This window comes from Ochlerotatus camptorhynchus, unplaced genomic scaffold, assembly GCF_037179485.1.
Source record: "Ochlerotatus camptorhynchus isolate MF236.1 unplaced genomic scaffold, CSIRO-AGI_Acam_v1.1 ptg000024l, whole genome shotgun sequence".
NCBI classification, from domain to species: Eukaryota; Metazoa; Arthropoda; class Insecta; order Diptera; family Culicidae; genus Ochlerotatus; species Ochlerotatus camptorhynchus.
Window position 1 is genome coordinate 1,128,338 of NW_027040516.1, and position 18,775 is coordinate 1,147,112.

At 41.3% G+C, this 18,775-nt stretch overlaps 2 protein-coding genes across 3 annotated transcripts in view; one reads left to right on the forward strand and one right to left on the reverse strand.

The window, feature by feature from the left end:
* Positions 1–18,775, reverse strand: part of Cda5 (Chitin deacetylase-like 5) — a 552,116-nt gene that overhangs the window by 262,285 nt on the left and 271,056 nt on the right. The gene's annotated exons all lie outside the window — the stretch shown is intronic.
* Positions 11,362–18,775, forward strand: part of LOC135707116 (lipase 3-like) — a 48,826-nt gene continuing 41,412 nt past the window's right edge. Inside the window, exon 1 of the mRNA XM_065228850.1 lies at positions 11,362–11,879. Within this exon, the coding sequence (XP_065084922.1) occupies positions 11,362–11,879 (518 nt within the window). The remainder of the gene's footprint in view (positions 11,880–18,775) is intronic.

Sequence of the window (18,775 nt, forward strand, 5' to 3'; positions counted from 1 at the left end):
GCACCCGCAACTGTAACATTAAGCCACGCTGCGGCAATTGCGCTCAAGACCACGCCACTTCCGACTGCCCTGCGGATGAAGCCGTGGCGTTAAAATGCGCCAACTGTGGTGGTGCTCACCAAGGTTCCGACAGACAGTGCTCCAAACGCGAGGACTTCAAACGCATCCGAAAACAGGCGGCAGTTAACAACCAACCAGGACGCAAGAAGGACAAAGTCCCGGCATTTCGGACGGAGGATTTCCCGCCTCTTCATGCTCCTCAGCAAAGGCAAGCAAATTCGCGGGTGCATTCCGCTCAAGCAACTTCTGGTGATTCTGCTGGCCAAAGCTCTCCATCCCCCCCTGGATTCTGGAGACAACCACCAGCGCAAAACAACAACCCCGATCTGTTTTCAGCGGATGAACTGGTGGAAATTTTCGTCAACATGACCGGTGCTCTACGTAAGTGCCGCAATAAGCCCGAACAGATCCAAGTGCTCGGTAAGTTCATCATCCAGTATGGCGTCTAAATCGCTAACCATCGCTACTTGGAACGCTTGCTCTGTAAGAGCAAAACAGATTGAGCTTGCCGACTTCCTCCGCAAGCATAGCATCGACGTGGTTCTTCTAACCGAGACCCACCTAAAGTCCGGTGACAGCTTCTGGTTGCCTGACCACAATATTATCCGGCTTGATCGCACCAGCTCCAGGGGGGGTGGTGTAGCGGTCATCGTCAGAAAGGGAATCAAGTTTTGCACTCTGCCCCACATCCGCACTTCTATCATCGAGGCCATTAGTGTGGAGGTGGAATCACCAACTGGAAACATCCGGTTCATCGCTGTTTACTGCCCACGCCAGTGTACCGCAAGCAACGGATTAGGAATCCAATTCAAGAAGGACCTGACCGCCATCACCCGTACTAGCTCCCGATTCATCGTTGGGGGCGACCTGAACGCCCGCCATGAAGCTTGGAGGAACTATCAGAGGAACCGGAACGGATGTCTATTGTTCGACCACGCACAACATGGTCTGTACACTGTGCAATTTCCGGACGAACCAACTTTCATCTCTCCGGCGGGAAATCCCTCCACGCTGGACTTTTTCCTGTCAAACATCGGACTATCCAAGCCGGAGGCGCACAACGATCTCAGCTCCGACCACCAACCGGTGGTGACTGAAGTCGGTGTCAATGTGGTTCCTGCTAGAAGCTGCCTGCGTAAAGACTACCACCATGTCAACTGGGTGCAGTACGGACGAATGGTGGACAGCAACATCGATGAAAATCCACTACTCAACACCGTAGATGACATCGACCGGACGTTGGAAGGGCTCCAACAGGCCATATCCATGGCTGACGAGGCATACGTTCGACAAGTTCCTGTGAGGGGTAAGTTTGTTGCTATTGATTCCCACACCCAATTACTGATTCGGTTGAGAAATGTTCGTAGACGCCAGTTTCAGAGGACTGGAGATCTGGGCAAAAAACGTGAAATGGCCGATCTGAATAGGCAGATTGCTTCCAGACTGGACTCACTCCGAAATGAAAGTTTCGGGCGTGTTGTCCAGAATCTGGATGACCGCTCCAGACCATTCTGGAAGGTAGCCAAGGTCATGAAAAATCATCCCAAACCCGTTCCACCTCTCAAAGTCGAAAATGATGACGATCGGCTTTTAATTACCCCACAGGAGAAAGCAAATGCGATCGGCAAGCATGTCGCTTCATCGCATTTGCTTGGCTCGACTATCCAAAGTCCGCTCGATGATCAGGTTGCGCAATGCGTTCAAAACCTAGATACCTCCCCTTGTGTCGTGCCTCCGGCGGATATGATTACAGTACAACAAATTTGTTCAGCGCTGAAATGCACCAAGAACATGAAGGCTCCCGGGTTTGACGGTATATTCAACTTGATCTTGAAGAGACTCAGCATGAAAGTGCAGTCTCTTCTAACCGCTATCTTCAACAGATGTTTGGAACTGCACTACTTTCCAAGCATCTGGAAAGTAGCAAAAATCATACCGATCCGCAAACCCGGTAAGGATCCAACATTGTCTTCAAGCTACAGACCCATCAGCCTCCTTTCAGCGCTGAGCAAATTGTTCGAGAAACTCATTCTCAATCGTTTGCTCAAGTTTGTCGAGGAAAGCAACATTCTCCTTCCGGAACAGTTTGGGTTCAGAAAGGGGCACTCCACCAATCACCAGCTAGTGCGGGTGATGAATAACATCCGAAGTAACAAAGCTGTATCCAAGTCCACAGCCATGGCCTTGTTAGACGTTGAAAAGGCGTTTGACAATGTTTGGCATGATGGACTTGTGTACAAGCTTTGTAACTTCAACTTTCCTTTACATCTTATTAAAATCACCCGTAACTACCTCCAGCAAAGGTCGTTTAAGGTATCGTTGAATGGTTGTCTCTCAGACACGTTTTCGATCCCAGCAGGAGTCCCGCAAGGTAGTCTGCTGGGCCCCTTGCTTTACAGCATTTACACTTCCGACATTCCTCCCCTTGGAGACGGTTGCGTGTTTTTCCTGTTCGCAGATGATACCGCAATAGCCGTCAAAGGAAGGATGCCTCGCGAAATAACGAACAAACTTCAACGATGCCTTAACGCCTTTGCTGATTATGCCACCACGTGGAAAATCAAAATCAATGCTTCCAAAACACAAACAATCATGTTCCTCCATCGACAATCACCCAAACTAAAACCGGCTCCCTCTTGTACTGTAATCATGGATGGCACAAGGGTTGAGTGGTCCGCCGAAGTAACCTATCTCGGGATGTTGTTTGACGAAAAGCTCCTATTCCGCTCGCATGTGGAGAAAACCGTAGTCAAGTGTTCCGCCTTGGTTAGGAGTCTGTATCCGCTGATTTGCCGCAGATCCCGCCTCTCAAGGGTGAACAAACTGGCCGTCTACAAACAAATCGTAGCACCTGCGATCCTCTACGCAGCTCCGGTGTGGGAATCATGTGCACAGACTCACAGGAACAAAATTCAGGTCGCTCAGAATAGAGTGCTGAGGATGGTTCTTGATCGTCCTTTCGACACTAGAATAACAAATTTACATGAAGAGGCAGGCATTGCCAAAATAGATTCCAAAATTAACGAAATTAAGACTAAATTTGCACAAAAATGTAATTTATCAGAACATGCTTTGATAAGCAATTTGTATATAGTTGGTTAGGTGTACATAGTAGTTGTAGGTTAGTTGTAGTTGTAAATAGTAGTTATAAGTAGTCTCTTTTTTCAAATTTTCAAACAAACCAATCCCACCAAGGTGGTCATTCTCTAAAACAGGCCTGATAGGACTAGGAACTGTAATTAATAATAATTGAAATTTTACAGGAACTAAAGTTGAAAAGACGCATCTGTGTCACTTGATAAGTTATACATGTAAACCACACAAATTCAAGAAATATAGATCATTTAAGTCAGTCGCCCGTTCCATCATTGTGTATCCGATCGTCGACCCAGCAGCAGAGCAGCAGAGCAGCAGTACCAGAGCAGCGGAAGTAGAGCAACGGCAGCAGAGCCTGGGGGCGAAAGGGCAACTACGCCTAGTGCGTTGGTGCCAGTGCTCCGGTATACTGGGCCGCCGTCATGGAATGCCCAGCTGCTGCAGTTCTCAGTCGGTCGTATTCACCGGGCAACTACGCCGAGCGCGTTGGAAAAATGGCCCTTTTCAGGGCCACAACATTATCAAGAAAGAGTTTAACGATTAATTTTCTAATGCCTTTCCGACACTTTTTTCATGACTTTCATCGGCCTCCTGATATTCATGTGATTTTGTGGTGGGATTTTTAGCTATGTGAAATTCACATGGTTTTCATCCATTAGATACCTATGTGGTAAATTTTTTGAGTGCTTCGGCAATCAAAATAAAGTTTGCACGATGGAAGCGCACATCGTTAATTTTAGTAATAATTAAATTGCCCCTCTCCCCCTACCCTCTGGCAGTACATGAAAAGCCTTTTTGTGAGGGGAATTTTTCAAAAGGATGCCGATTAAAATAATGGGTACCATTTTCTGAGGATGAGATGAGGACGATTCGTCATCCACGATCATTCCCAAGGATTCGTGGTTTAATTTTAGATATGGATGGAATGATAACACTGCACTGGTTAATTTCTTGGAATTCAAGACACGCCTACACTAATCAACCATCATCGAACTTACTCGATGAGGATATCAATTAACTAGGGAGAGCATGACAGAAGGATTCAACCATGTTTTTAATGGATTCATTTTATCATTCCTTGCGCACCACGAAGGAAACTGTTTTGAAAACGAAACTCTTTACCATCAAATTGGTCGTCCTGAAAAGGACGGATTTTGTTAAAGGGTGGGAACTTCGATCGAATTTAGGCCTTCTTTTCGGTCTTCTTGGGCAACAGGACGGCCTGGATGTTTGGCAGGACACCACCCTGAGCGATGGTCACTCCGGAAAGAAGTTTGTTCAGCTCTTCGTCGTTGCGGATGGCCAACTGCAGGTGACGTGGGATAATTCGGGTTTTCTTGTTGTCACGAGCGGCATTTCCTGCCAACTCGAGGACTTCAGCGGCCAGATACTCCATCACGGCAGCCAGGTAGACGGGAGCACCGGCTCAAACACGCTCGGCATAGTTGCCCTTTCGGAGTAGACGGTGAATACGACCGACTGGAAACTGCAATCCAGCGCGGCTCGAACGGGACTTTGCCTTTCCCTTGACTTTGCCTCCTTTTCCACGTCCAGCCATAATGCGAACGACACGAACAGTTCGATGCTGAAACTGTAATGATGACATTTCGACCGTCGACGGTGGTTTTATACCTGCGTCGAGTAGCATATTATGAATACAGGGACGGTACAATAAACACTGTGGGTAGCAAAATACTAAAAATGGGATGAGTGTCGGTTGTCTCTACGGGCATGAAACGAGACAGCGTTGCCAGTATTCCTGATTTATTTGATTTTTCAGATTTTCAATCGTCTTGCCAGATACTTACCCAGATATCACTTATATGTTAATACGTTTATTTCAAGAATTTTTAATTATGTTCCAGATTTTCCCAGATTTTTTAAATATGTTGCTTTAGAGAATGTCCAGCCCAAAACGAAAACCGGTTGGACATGAGCGTTTCCGAATTCAGTCCAATAGAGGCGATGGGGGCAAGAAGACCATACGGGGCGAGATGGGCCACCGTTCGTTTGGGCATAATACCTATTAACTCAATCTATTTTTTTTACAAACTTGTTGAAAATGCTTCTAATATGCATCTCCATGAAAACCGTATCAAAATTCAATTACATGTCTAAGATAATAATGGAAATGTAACATTAGCTCAAAATCTCTAGAATATTATAAGATATGCAGTCAAGAAAACAAGCATCGCATTAACTATATTACATTTTACTGATCCGCTGGTTCTACAGCGAGCAATACACGTAACTGTTGCTAAAAGAACTTATGTTTCTATTTCACTTGATTCCTGCATGTTATTTTCTAGTGAAAACCTGTCAAAACCTTAACTTTTACTAGGGTGCTCATATTGCCCCGTATGGTTGTTGATCGGAGCAAAAACTGAATTTTTTCAAACATAATCATTTATTCAGTCAATCATTACAAAACCACAACCAAAACGGCCCTTTTCAGGGCCACCAATAATTCGACAAAGAGTTAGTTTTGAAGACAATTTCTATCCAGAATATCACAGTTACACTTAAATTTGGGGACTATACTGGGGTGTGGGAACGCTGGAAGGGGAGATGCTGTCTGTCTTCGAACTACCAACATCATTCCAAAGCTCCTCCAGGGCGACAGAGTAGAGCAAACCCAACAACATCAGCCCAACAAAACGGCCCTTTTCAGCCACCAAACTTTCGCAAAAGATTTATTAAGGAATATTCCTAAAATCTAATATACACAATTAAATACAACACATAACAGACGTTATCCAACGCCAACCCTGCGGTCGTATCTAGTATACAACCCTTCCAACTTTTTGAGGTACATCTACCTGTTTACAGTCCCGGTAGTCACGAACGGCGCACTTTGTTTGCCAAATGAGCAGATCGCTTACCAAATCATGTATTTCTTGGCAAACGTGGAAAGTTTCTGCTTCCTTACTTCCTTCGGAACATCAAACTTATGTTGGGCGGTGAAAAACAGTAGCCCCGGAAGCTGCCGGAAGTCCGCTTGACGTAAGTCTCATCATCCATGATGAGACAATGAGGCTTCGTCAGCATCTGGGTGTACAGTTTCTGTGCCCGTGACTTTCTCACTGTATTTTGCCGTTAGTCGCGATTTGAAGCCTTATGCACTTTATACGTATGCAGTCCCTCCCGGTCCTTGGCTCTCTGAATGAAAGACTTGGGCAAGTTCAACTTTTTGGCCACTTCCTCAATAATACCCAATCGGTAATAATCTACATCGTTTTTCCGTTTAAACTTCCCCGCGCGCTTCAACTTGCCCCGGTATACCTTATACTGTGATTTCTGGTGTCTCGTGAGTACATTCTGTTAAATGATGGGTACAGTGGCAGATCCCAAAATACAAAGACAGTCATCTGTGAACTTCTGAAGTATTTAAGTTTCTTCTCCTAACGTTCATTTGCTTTCATAATTCCAGTAATTACGACATCGTGTAGATATATGCATGTTTCATGCGACCAACTCGTTCGTTTAAAATGGAAATTAATGAAATCCAAACAGCATCAGCGCTACAATCAAGCTTCTGCGATTGCGATTGTAACACTTAGATAACAACGTGCTATCAACTCACGACCAAGAAGCTACAAAACAATAAACAAATTACGGTATTGTTCCACCGTCAGGGGAACAGATTTTTCCTTCGCCTTTCAATGATTACAAGAAGCCGTGGCAGCAGCCGTCTTAAACTCAAGTCAAAGAATCACTGCTAAAAGTAATGCAGGCCAAACGTGCAATTAAGTCTACACACCCATACACACATTTTGCCACTGCGTTTTGCATAAAAGATAAAACAATTGCACCTTGTTTTCTCACCTTTCAACCTAAAACGACGACACTGCTGCTACAAGTGCAATGGTTTGCTGGCTGCGCTTCGAAGGGGTTGGACCGAGTAATAAACTTTAAACCGAGATGAGATTGAAGTCATCAATCAACCAGCCAGTCGGCGGCTACCGAATTTGAACCTAATTTGACCCGTAAGTCTGCACAATTCTCGAAGCACTTGTCGTTATGTAAAGCATGAAAACCCATCAAAATTGGAGCAACTTAACTTTGATTCGCCCCGGGGACCAAGCGCAATAGTTAGTAGCAAGTTCAATGTGAAAGGCTTTTTACTGCGTTTTTGCGCTATCCCAACACGAGCAAATAAAAACACTCCTAAACACTTTATGTTTTACGCCTGCTGACCAACCCTCAGTCGGTGTGAGTTGGTTCACAGTTACATAAAAAAAAAAAACATAGTATAAAAACAAACAGAGACCTCTTGGCCCGTTGGCTCTAGTAGACGCAAGAAATGCGTGCCACTGAGCACCTGACCTTGTGACGACGACGGGCAGCAACCGATTGGCGGCGCTCTGCACTGATGCATGGACATTTGGAGTTATACCTATGGCAAACGGGCAGTCGCCGCGTCGTGCGGACTTCCCACCGGGACTACACGGCGGTCGTGGCCGAGCCCTTTGCAGCTTGCCACTGCCGCTGCACCTTTTGATGGCCACACCGCGGTCCGCGGCGCGGCGAAAGTTGATCTTTGATGTGTGTTGTTTTCGGTCTTTTGGTAAATTGGTTACCCATGTGGGCCGGACGAACGACCGGCGACCAGAAGTGGTGGCCCACGGCGTTCACGAAATTGTACCAAGTGTCGCTGATCTTGATGCTGTTGTGTGATGTAAACTGGAGCAATTCTTCGTCGTCTCCGGCTGAATGGAGCGAGAGCAGTCGATGAGTACCTAAAAGGGTAGGACAGGGTAAAACGCATCCCCCGTGTGTTTTTTCATAGCTTTCCCATGATCTATTCGTTTTGTAGTTCAATATTTAAACTAGCATTTTGGCGCATCAAATTATAGGATTAGTAATGGGAAAGTAACAAAAAAACGAGTTGGGTCATTTAACTCCCGGGGTGCATTATGGACTGTTTTCCCCAACCCTACAACAGTCATATCGCTGAAACATGATGGTGATGGTTGCGTAAGGCACGATTGCGTGTCAAGTGATGGCAGCGGGGTTCTTATTTAATTAATTGACCGTATTAGCGGGTTGTAATTTGGCTATGGGAGCCATTTGTCAAGCCAAACGGGATCGGGGTGTGGTGGCGTTTTGGATGATGTGTGATAATTTTCAGTATTTTCAATCAAATTAGTAGGTGCATGTGATTGTGGGTTGGGGCCTCGTCGTCTTCTTCATTCCTTTATTTAACGTCGGTCTTTGTTCCGCAATCTACCAAAGTAACATTGAAAGTTTTATCGAGGTTTTATAGTATTCTACAAGTCTAAATCATGATCTACAAAAAAATTTACTTGGGTAGTGTCAATCACCGACGGACATCGATTTCCATCCACTAACGGCAATCGAATGTGCAGGAAGGCAGCTTTCACACCTGCGTAGGATATTGCACCCATTCATCAACGCACATGGGCCGGGATCAACAGCTTTACTTTCCTTCCTAAGGAATACTTGACCAGAGAGTTTTATGCCTCAGAAAAATCCCACCGACCTCGGCTGGGATTGAAGCCAGTCCCAGACCCATTAGGGTGAGAAAGCAGTCACGCTTACCACTACTCTACCGGTGCAGGCCGGGGCCTCAGATAGCCTAGGCAGTATTCATGTAGCCATGTTATTTAGAAAACCTCATGATGCCCGGTCATAATTAATAATTGTTTCAAGGGAGTTTTGTGAAGAATTCCTAGGAAGTTCTGAGGAGAATTCTAAGCAAATTAAAAGGAGATTGTCTGAGGAGAACCCAGAGTTAGTCCTAAGAAGAGTTCCAAGAGAATCTCGATAATAATACAGTTGAAGTTCTTGAGAGAATTCAAGGGATTTTTGGAGCATAATTTCTAAGAACTTCTGTACATAGTTTCAAGGAAATTTCAAGCAAATTTTGGAAATATTCCAAAGGAACTCGTGGATAAAATGCAACTGTATTCTATATCAAGATTCCTTAGAAATTTCTGGAATGTTGAGGAAAATTAGATATGAATTGTGATAAGAATTCCGGGTTAATCAAATGAAACTTAATATATTTCTGCAGAAAAAAGGGAGATCTAAAAATACATTCAGTAGAATTCTAAGGAGATTTCCAACGTATGTAGAACATCAGGAGAAATCTAAGAATAATTCGATGGAAACTCTTAGGACGATTCAAAAACAAATTCTAAAAAATAGGAAGATGGTTGCCGGACTGCACTCGAACCATGAACGTTGCTTTCTCCACTACTTTGTCCATGCTTCGGAACATAGATAGGCTAAAAGTGAACTAGAAGCACTAATGACCTATCATACTCGATTTCGTATGATTTTTCTGCTGAACGGGAATCTGAGATAATCGTGGCATTTTACAATGTTATAAATAAAACGTGTGGTAAATGCTTGCTTAAATACTTGAAAGTGTTGACAGAACATGAAACAAAAAAAGATGAAAAATCATTGCATCGTCTGCAACTTATACCATTATCTGCGGAGGATGATAGGAAATGCAACTAACAGTCAATGTAATACATTTTTGGTTTGCGTTCAGAGTTTTTAATAAATTAAGAGAGTTCTCATCAATTCGAAGAGAAATCCTGTGATGAGCTCCAATATAGTTCAGATTTTGAGCCTGATTTGATCGTTTATAAAGCTTGAAAACAATATTCCCAACCATTGTAAAATAAAAAAACTACACACTTATAAATACCTAATTTTTCACGAGACTGAATCCACCTTTGATATATAGGATGAGACGTAAACAAACATGTCATGTTAAATTAAGTGCTCCAAGACTGAAAAGTTCGTTACTCAACGAAAAGTTCATTTGATTAAGCTATATTTCACATCTTTTATTACTCATATTTATGTCAAAATTGACGCTCGTACATGTCAGTCTCAGAGTTCCTAAATTTACATGATTTTTTCTAAGTGTGTATATGAAATTACTGATCAGTTGCAAATTGATCATCAAAGTCAGTTGGTCAGAGGTCATCAAAGTCATCAAATTTTTAAATTATTTTAAAATTTATCTGAAATAATGGACAACTTTTACGAAATTATTTATAAAATTTGAAGCAGTTTCATCAAAATCGGTCAGGAAATTATGTAGACGAAAAAACAGTCAAAAACACGTGTAAACAGAATTTAATGTATATCTTAAACATTATTACTATTATTATTATTATTTTATTTAAGAGGTTTTAAATTTTAACAAATTCATTCGCCTCTAATTGATAGGAAATATAAAAGGTGCTACGTTCAGTTCAAGTTCGAATATTATAAATTACAAAGTGGTCATATTTTATCAACTAGTTGACTTTCTCTTAGGAATAACAACAATTTTTCTTCAGCGTTGGGATCATTGCATAGGATTTTTCGTATGGATCCAGGTAAGTCAACGGTTTTCCGACAGTTTTCGTAGACTGGGCAGAAAACGAGCAGATGTTCCCCAGTTAGGTGACACTGACATACTTTCGCATATATTGAACAGTTGTAAACATGAAATACTTTTAAGACGAGTTATTTATACAGATAATTCACTTACATGCGACGAAATATATTCATATGTATCATAACTTGTTTACCTGGAAAAATAAAAATAAAAACATAATTAAAACATGGAACTGAAATATAGGTAAAAAATATATGCAGTCTATGCAAAAAATGTAACTATTGATGAAGGTTTAGTGGTCCTGCGAATGGTTTGAAGTTTTATGGGAATCTCTATGAATGCATTTTAAATTTCATTTGTATCGCTCAGACTTTGGTTTAAGTTTTCGAACTGGAACTGTAGGGTAAGTGCTCTAATTTAAGCCTTATTTATTTTCCTAAAACCATTCAGAAGAAAAACGATGAATATGATTTGAATTGATGATCTTTATACAACTCAATGTCTCAAACTTGTGAAAAACGTGAATTTTCGTCAATACATGACCAAAGTAGCAGCATGACCAAAATACTTCTATACAAGCTTTGCTGACACAGATCTACTCAACTACATAATTGGGACGAGACCGGCGTAGTGGTTAGTATCCATGCCTCTCGCACTAGTTGTCACTAGTTCAAATCTTATCCGCAGAGTCACGAATGACCTAAAATAAGATAAAGTGGTTTAACCGGAACAAAAAAATCATTCTGTTCAACATTGAAGTTACTGTAATTGGGAGTGACAGTGGGCCAAACAAATCAAAAAAGTCCAATTAAATTTCAGGATTTTCTGTCTAGGACATGATGACAACGAAGATTAACAAAGAAACGTTTAGACAGCTTCGAGTAGACCCCTTACAGAACATAGTGGAACGCGTGAAGAAAGCACTGAAGGAGCGCAAATCAATATTAGGAGATGGAGCAGGTCGTTTACGGGAATCCAATCCCATTATAATCAGGATCAAAGGTCTCTCCAACGTCCACAAACCGGGAAATGGAATGCGAGAGATCGTGTCTGCAGTTGGTTCCCCAACCCACAAACTAGTGAAGTGGTTAGTCTCAGAGTTCCAGAGTATGCCGAATGTGTTCCAGAGTAAAGCAGTTAGTAACACCCAGGAGATCGCCCAGCAACTAAAATCTTCAGGAGACATCAACGAGGACGAGATTATGGTATCTTTCGACGTCAAAGCTCTTTTTCCCAGCGTACCGGTCACGGAAGCGATCAACTATTTGGAGGATTGGCTATTAACACAACGAGAGGATGCAGCATGGAGAAGCGAGGTTGCAGCATGGAGAAGCGAGGAACTACTTCTCTTTCCGAGGTAACTTGTACAAGCAGAAGAAAGGAGCCCCAAATGGGAAACCCCCTATCCCCCTTCATGTGTGAACTTTTCATGGCCAATTTCCTGAAGGAAAAAGGACTATAACCAAACCGTTGGTTTGTTGACGATATCTTCAGCGTAGACAAACGGAAAGCCCTTCCACATATTTTAGATGAGATCAACAGAATTCACAATGATATCAAATTCACTCACGATGTAGCAAAAGACGGGAAAATCGCATTTTTCGATTTTCTAATCATCAGGTTATCGTCATCAGCACCAAAAGAGTTAAGATAGTGGAATTAAATTCGAAATTACTAATCCTTCTTTCTTTATACAAACAAGTTAGTGCCCGACCTTTCACATTTTAACAAGAAAAAGAATTTTAAGCATCTGAATAAATCTATCAATTTATTTATTTATTTACTACTGTCGTGTGAAAATGGTTGAATGAAATTGATATCTCATTTAACAAAAAAAAAAAAAAAAAAAAAATGCAAATAGACCAATGTGAAACTTTTTGTGGGGTGAAATAGGGCCAAAGCATAAATTTGGCTAAAATATCATAAAATATTGCAAATCTATTGCAGCTATTGTGGACACTTGTTAATTGCTGAAGATTGCGTGTAGGCTTCCAAGAAGCGTATTCTAGTCATCATTTTCTGTATATTCAAGATATTTTCATCAATAAACATTTTTCAGTTTTGGCCCAATGTCACCTCGTCTTCCGGTAGCATGTTTTTACATCAAAGTGTCGGACTAAGTTATTCATCCTATTTTGTTTTTTCTTTGGGTTGATTAAGCTCCTATCCTTGATTATATTATGCTTCCAAACGGCCTTTATTCTGTGCTTTAGGATTCAAGGGTGCTTAATCAACTTTTCCAGAATGCCAATGCTTAGGGTTAAGTTTCTCAGTTCACTGGTCTGCCTGAAATTCTAACTAAATGCAGCAGTGTGGCACCATTTCAGCGTACTTCACTTCACTTCGACACATCCCCCTTAAATCTGTTTTTCAACAGTCTCAAGGAATTTTTTTTCTTAGCATTCGTTATTTAACTCATGTGAAAAGAGTTTGTTGCATGAATGCAGAATAAAGCAGTTTGTCTTCATTGTGTTTGACGTGTATGGTGGAAATGGGTCCCATATGCCGAAGTTAAGGCGCAGGTACAAAGCAAGACCATGCTAGTGGTTGATGGGTTCGATTCCCGATTCAGTCTAGGAATTTTTCAGGTTGGAAAATGTCTCGACTTCTCTGGGCATATCGAGTATGATTGTACTTTGCACACAATTATACTAATTCAAAAATGGCACAGGCATCGAAAACTCACAATTAATAACTGTGGAAGTTCATTTAGAACACTAAGTTGAGAGCATGCAATAAACTTATATGCGATAAACAATAAGCATCAAAAATAATTTACATATAACTTATAAATATTAACTGAATCTCGTACAGAAACCCATTTTTAAGAATTTTCTAGATTCCAAACTTAAAAGACTTCATTTCATTCCTTTATTTAACATCGATCTCTGTTCCGTAATCTAAAGCCAATCACCGATGGATATCGATTGCCATCCATTGACGGCAATCGAATGTGCAGGAAGGCAGCTTCCACACCTGCACCCATTCATCAACACACATGGGCCGTGACCAACGGCTTTACTTCCTTCCGAAAGAAGACCCGACCCGAGATTTTTATGCCTCAGAAAAATCCCACTGACCTCGGCTGGGATTAAACCCAGACCTATTGGGGTCAAAAAACAGTCACGCTTACCACTACACCATCAGCGGTGGCTAAACTAAAAAGACGTAAAGACTTTGAATTTTTGTGAAGATCCTAGGTTAAAATAAATTCAGCTAAGGATTTTTTACATCACCTAATATTTGTTTAAATAAATAATTCTAGAAATAAAACAATGTTTACTATGCAATGGAATTCAGTAAAATTTCAATTGAAGGGCTTGATAAATTGAATCTGCTACCGGTTGTAATTACAAATTCATATGATCACATATCAAGTCTAAGAGGAGTACCACAATGAACTATTAGAGGCTTGTCTGAGCACTAAGAGCTCCGCTAAGCACTGTCTGTTAAGCACTGCCCTAGAAAAAAAATATTAGGATTCTCTTTGTTATTGGCTCTAAGTTTGGCTCAAACTTTAAAGGAACTTTTTGCTATTGAAACCTCTTGGAATTAATTTTAAAACTTCGGTGATATTAATAAGATTTCTCACAAAAATTCAATTAGAATTGCCAGTTTTTTATAAATTTGCCAAATATATGACAAAAGGTCGAAAGATAAAAGGCCGAAGGACAAAAGGTCGAAAGGCAAAAAATCATATTGAACTTAGAAGGACAGAAGGTCGAATGGACAAAAGGTCGTATAGACAAAAGTTCGAATGAACAAAAGGCCGAATGGACAAAAGGTCGAATGTTAAAAAGATCGAAAGTACAAAAGTTCGAAAATACAAATGTTCAAATGAACAAAAAGACCAATGGACAAAAGGTCGAATGGACAAACGGTCGAATGGACAAACGGTCGAATGGACAAAAAGTCCAATGGATGAAAGGTCAAATGAACAATAGGTCGAATGGAAAAAATGGCAAATCGGAGATGAACCAGCCTGCGGCTGAAAATCTCCTAAATAAAGGAAATTAATCAATCATAATGGCGAATGGGCAAATGGTCGAATGAACAAAAGGATGAGTGGACAAAAAGACACATTGAACTTAGAGGGACAAAATTTCAAAGGAACAAAAGGTTGAACGGACAAAATGTCCAAGTGGATTTAGAAGGACAACATATTAGAGTTGAAAAGCACTTACATACAAATACTTTGCATATACTTTCAATTAATTGCTCATGATTTAAAGATGGAATATTTTCTAGAGATAGGCAGTTAATTGTCTCTTAAACTGCCATGACACGCACCGTAACTATTTTTCATCTTAATTTTCCAAGGAACTGCTCGTGATTTAAAGGATGAAACATATTGTAGACTTAGCCACCCATTTTATCCTCGCCCAATTTGACTAGTTTATGCATTTCGACATTTGTTCACTTTGAATACAATTTGACCTTTTCTTCCCATAAAAGCATAACAGTCCCGTATGGATTTTTGTCAGAAATGAGTTAGCCATTAAATCGATTGTAAACTACCGGCATTTTACATTGTGCACTACGAGCATTAGGAGAAATACATTTTCAACGGCATTTTTCTCTGCTTGCTGTTTTTTTCCAGATGGGACTGATATGCTTTTATATTCAGTGTTGTTCTTTCAATCCTTTTTCCATTCGACCTTTTGTCTTGTCTACGCAACCTTTCCTCCATTCGAACTTTTGCCCATTCGATCTTTTGTCCATGTGATCCTTTGTTGTTCAACCTTTTGTCCTACAAACTAAATTATTATATTTTTTTTCCTTGATTTGTTTTCCGTGTTGAGCACCAATGCTACCAATGCCAGGGGGCAGCTCCCACACCTGGACCCTACCTATCGACCCATCACTCATGAACCGGGGACCGGCTTAACAGAGATGTTATGACTCAGAAAATCCCGGCGGCGCCGACTAGGATTAAACCCAGGCCTGCTGGGGTGAGAGATAATCACGCTCACCACTACATCACTGGTGTCGCTATTATATCACCTTTGTAATTATACAATTATTATTATATATGAGTATATGTACCTACTGAAACTTTCTGCCGATATCTGCTGGGGATTCATATTCTCGGTTAAATTAGTGGCCTCTGTTTGATCAAACAATTCAAAGATCTTTGGGAATTTTTCAAAAACCCACTCATCTCGTACTGCAAACCACCCAAGTCAATCTTATCAATCATCCACCAAAATCAGCCAGCGCCAACCAGATGAAACGCCTCAACATCGATCCAATCATCGCCTTATCCTGCTCGCTTCACGCCCAATCGGCTCTAATAGCCGGTACATATCTCTTCATCATCTGCCCCAACAACAACTCCGTCCGAAAAGCATCGTCCTCTCGCCTCCGAGACGGTCTTCGCCATAAAGCGGGGATGATCTCGCTGGAATAAATTATAGTGCTTCATTTATCTCCGACGATCGATGATCATTATTCAAATCATACTGGGGCTATTGACTAAGCTGGGGCACGATTTCTGCGGCCGTCGCCGGGAAGATGATGCTACACAACGAACTCTACTTTCTCGGTGGGTGGTCAATGGCACGCCGCCGCCCCGCCCCGACTTGTTTTGGTGTCAGTTTGACAAATGCGCCGGGGGTGAGATATCACGATTTTCACACCTCCTCAGCTGGTCCTGGTCGCTGGTATCATCGGAGCTTGTAGATTTCCTCTTTGCGACTAGAATCTGAAGAGGGTTCTGGCAAATTAAGATTGATGATGGTGTGATTTATGTTCCGATAAGTTCGTAGGACATTAACAATTGTAATTCGAAAGGTATATGCGCAGAATATATGAAATATGTGACCTTAACCAGGCCCAACCCGAGCGCGGGCTCGTGTTGAATTTATGGCTGTTATGTTATGCAGATATGCTGTACCCGAGAGTGCGACGCTCGTGCGGTTTGCGTTTATGAATTTACACGACTTGGTACTTTTCAGCCGAGAGGACAAAAATCTGTTCTGTTCGAAGGCGAGTAAATTAGTGTCGATTAAGATACCGGCACCTCGCGGGAGACAGACGGAGAGAACGAGAAATCTTGCACCATTTTAAACAGATCACGATCCACCGACGACTTGCATGGACCGGCAAAGGGCCCTAATGAATTCTATCAATAATTGAAATATTTCCATCATCATTTTTCGCGCCACCCAGTAATACGCTCAAGGGAGCTTTGAAAACCAAGGCCACACGAATTGTATTTGTTGGGTTGGTGTTCGGCTAGAATTCCGTGGTAAATTGCCTTGTACGACGCGGCTTCGGTCCGGGTAAATATTTTGTAATTGGAAGAGAAAAACATGTGCCCGTGCAGCCCAACTACTGCATATAAATTTTATTAGCGAGCCACATTTACGAGGTCGTTAATTGTCGGCAATTAAACTCTATTCGTGTGCGTGTGTGTGTGTTTTATTTTCGTGTTTCAGAGCGGGGTGCAAAATGACGATATTTAGTACCGTATGGAGCCGGTAATTTCCGCTAATAGTTTTCGACTGGTGGTGGCCGAATCGAATCTGCGTGGCCCCAGCTGGTTGGGCTGGTGGTAAAGTGAAATTTACTGAATCGTTGCTTAATTTACCCGCAAGGGCGATCAATTTCACATAACAAGAAGAGGAAGGTAAGATTAATCGGATTTACAGTTGGTCGATTTTCATCCTGCCTCGGTGAGACTTCCCAGTAGTAATAGTTGTAGTCCTTCAAAAGTCGTTGTGAGCTCTAATCATGTCAAGGTAAGAGAATATTTACTTTCGTCCCATAAATCGCCCGATACCTGCCTTGATCGATTAAATTAAAAACCCAGTCCATAAATCATGATCCCTATCACAACGAATTGAATACGACTGCGAATGTGAATGGACAACTTCCAAGAAATAGTAATTACTAGCCAACTCCTACGTTACTGTTGAGGTTGTTGTTGTTGTTGCCTTTCATTGGGCTACAGGTATACAAGCCTTCAAAAGTTTGGGTTGAGATTGATTTATTTCCGATCGATTTCGTAATAATCGTCCAAATTAAAAATCGCTTTCATAAATTCGAACCACATGTTCAATCGGCTCGGGAAATGTGGAACATTTTTTTAAACTGGAGCATAGCATGATCGGTGAATACCAGAATATATCTCTGAATTTATCGGTGAGTTGTTTAATGTTCGGAGTGTTGCCTCCGGTAAAATTTGTATCGGCAAATTGGCAATATTTGAAAAATATTGCTCTGCAGGTTATCGATAGATTTTAAATTTATTGATGCCGAATAAATCTTTAAAGTCTGTTTTTTCAAGTGGTGCCAATAGATTTGAAATCGTTAATAAATGACTGAGCTATGATTTATCCAACATTGAAAGTTTGCCGTTATAAATTTTACGAGGTGATCTCTATCTCTATAGATAAACTCTATCAAAATAATGCCATGATCACCGTAAATAGTGTTGCAGCAATATTGCAGCAAGTAGTGGAACGATGATAAATTATGATAAACATAAATTAGCACACGATTTTTACAACCAGAAGAACCAGTTTACATACTTACTTACTTAAGTATCACGGGCATCTTCAGTGGTGCAAAGGTCCAACGTAAAAGACTTCCATCCTGGGCGACTACTTCTCAATGAACATTTCATAAGGTCCTGCCTGATTTAATAGATTCTCTTCATCGACCTTCTCTTTTGATAACCACTACTATGTAAACAGTTTTTGCGCTCCTTTGACCACATAGTTTGATAAAGACGGTTCTTATCTAGCGTTCAAAACGTCAAATAACTTTAACTTTAAAGTGGCGCCAAAACGAGAAACTGCACCCAAGTCCTGCTAGCATGTTCATTTTGAATTTCCCGCCACTACCGCAAAGCTGGAGTGGTCTACATCGAGACAATTGTGCCTATGCTATGGGCTCATAACACTAAAACGGAATTTAGATAATTCTTTGAAAAAGGCACAATACATGTGACGGAAACGTCAGATGAAAACATAAAACCCCGTCATCAAAACTTAAAACGAGCATCAAAAGACTGAAAGCCACATAGCCTCCAACATCTAAATGTATAAATAGGAGTTTAAGGTACTCTATTTTGTAGTATGTGAATAAGATTTCAATAAGCCACAAATAACAGTAGTGACATCTGATGGAAAATAAGTGATGAAACTATTTCCATCGGCTCATTGTCCTGATCATGTTCTATTTTTTTTTTCCTTTGGTTCGATTTCCGTCGATCTTGTTTTCCGTACTGAATACCAATGCTACCGA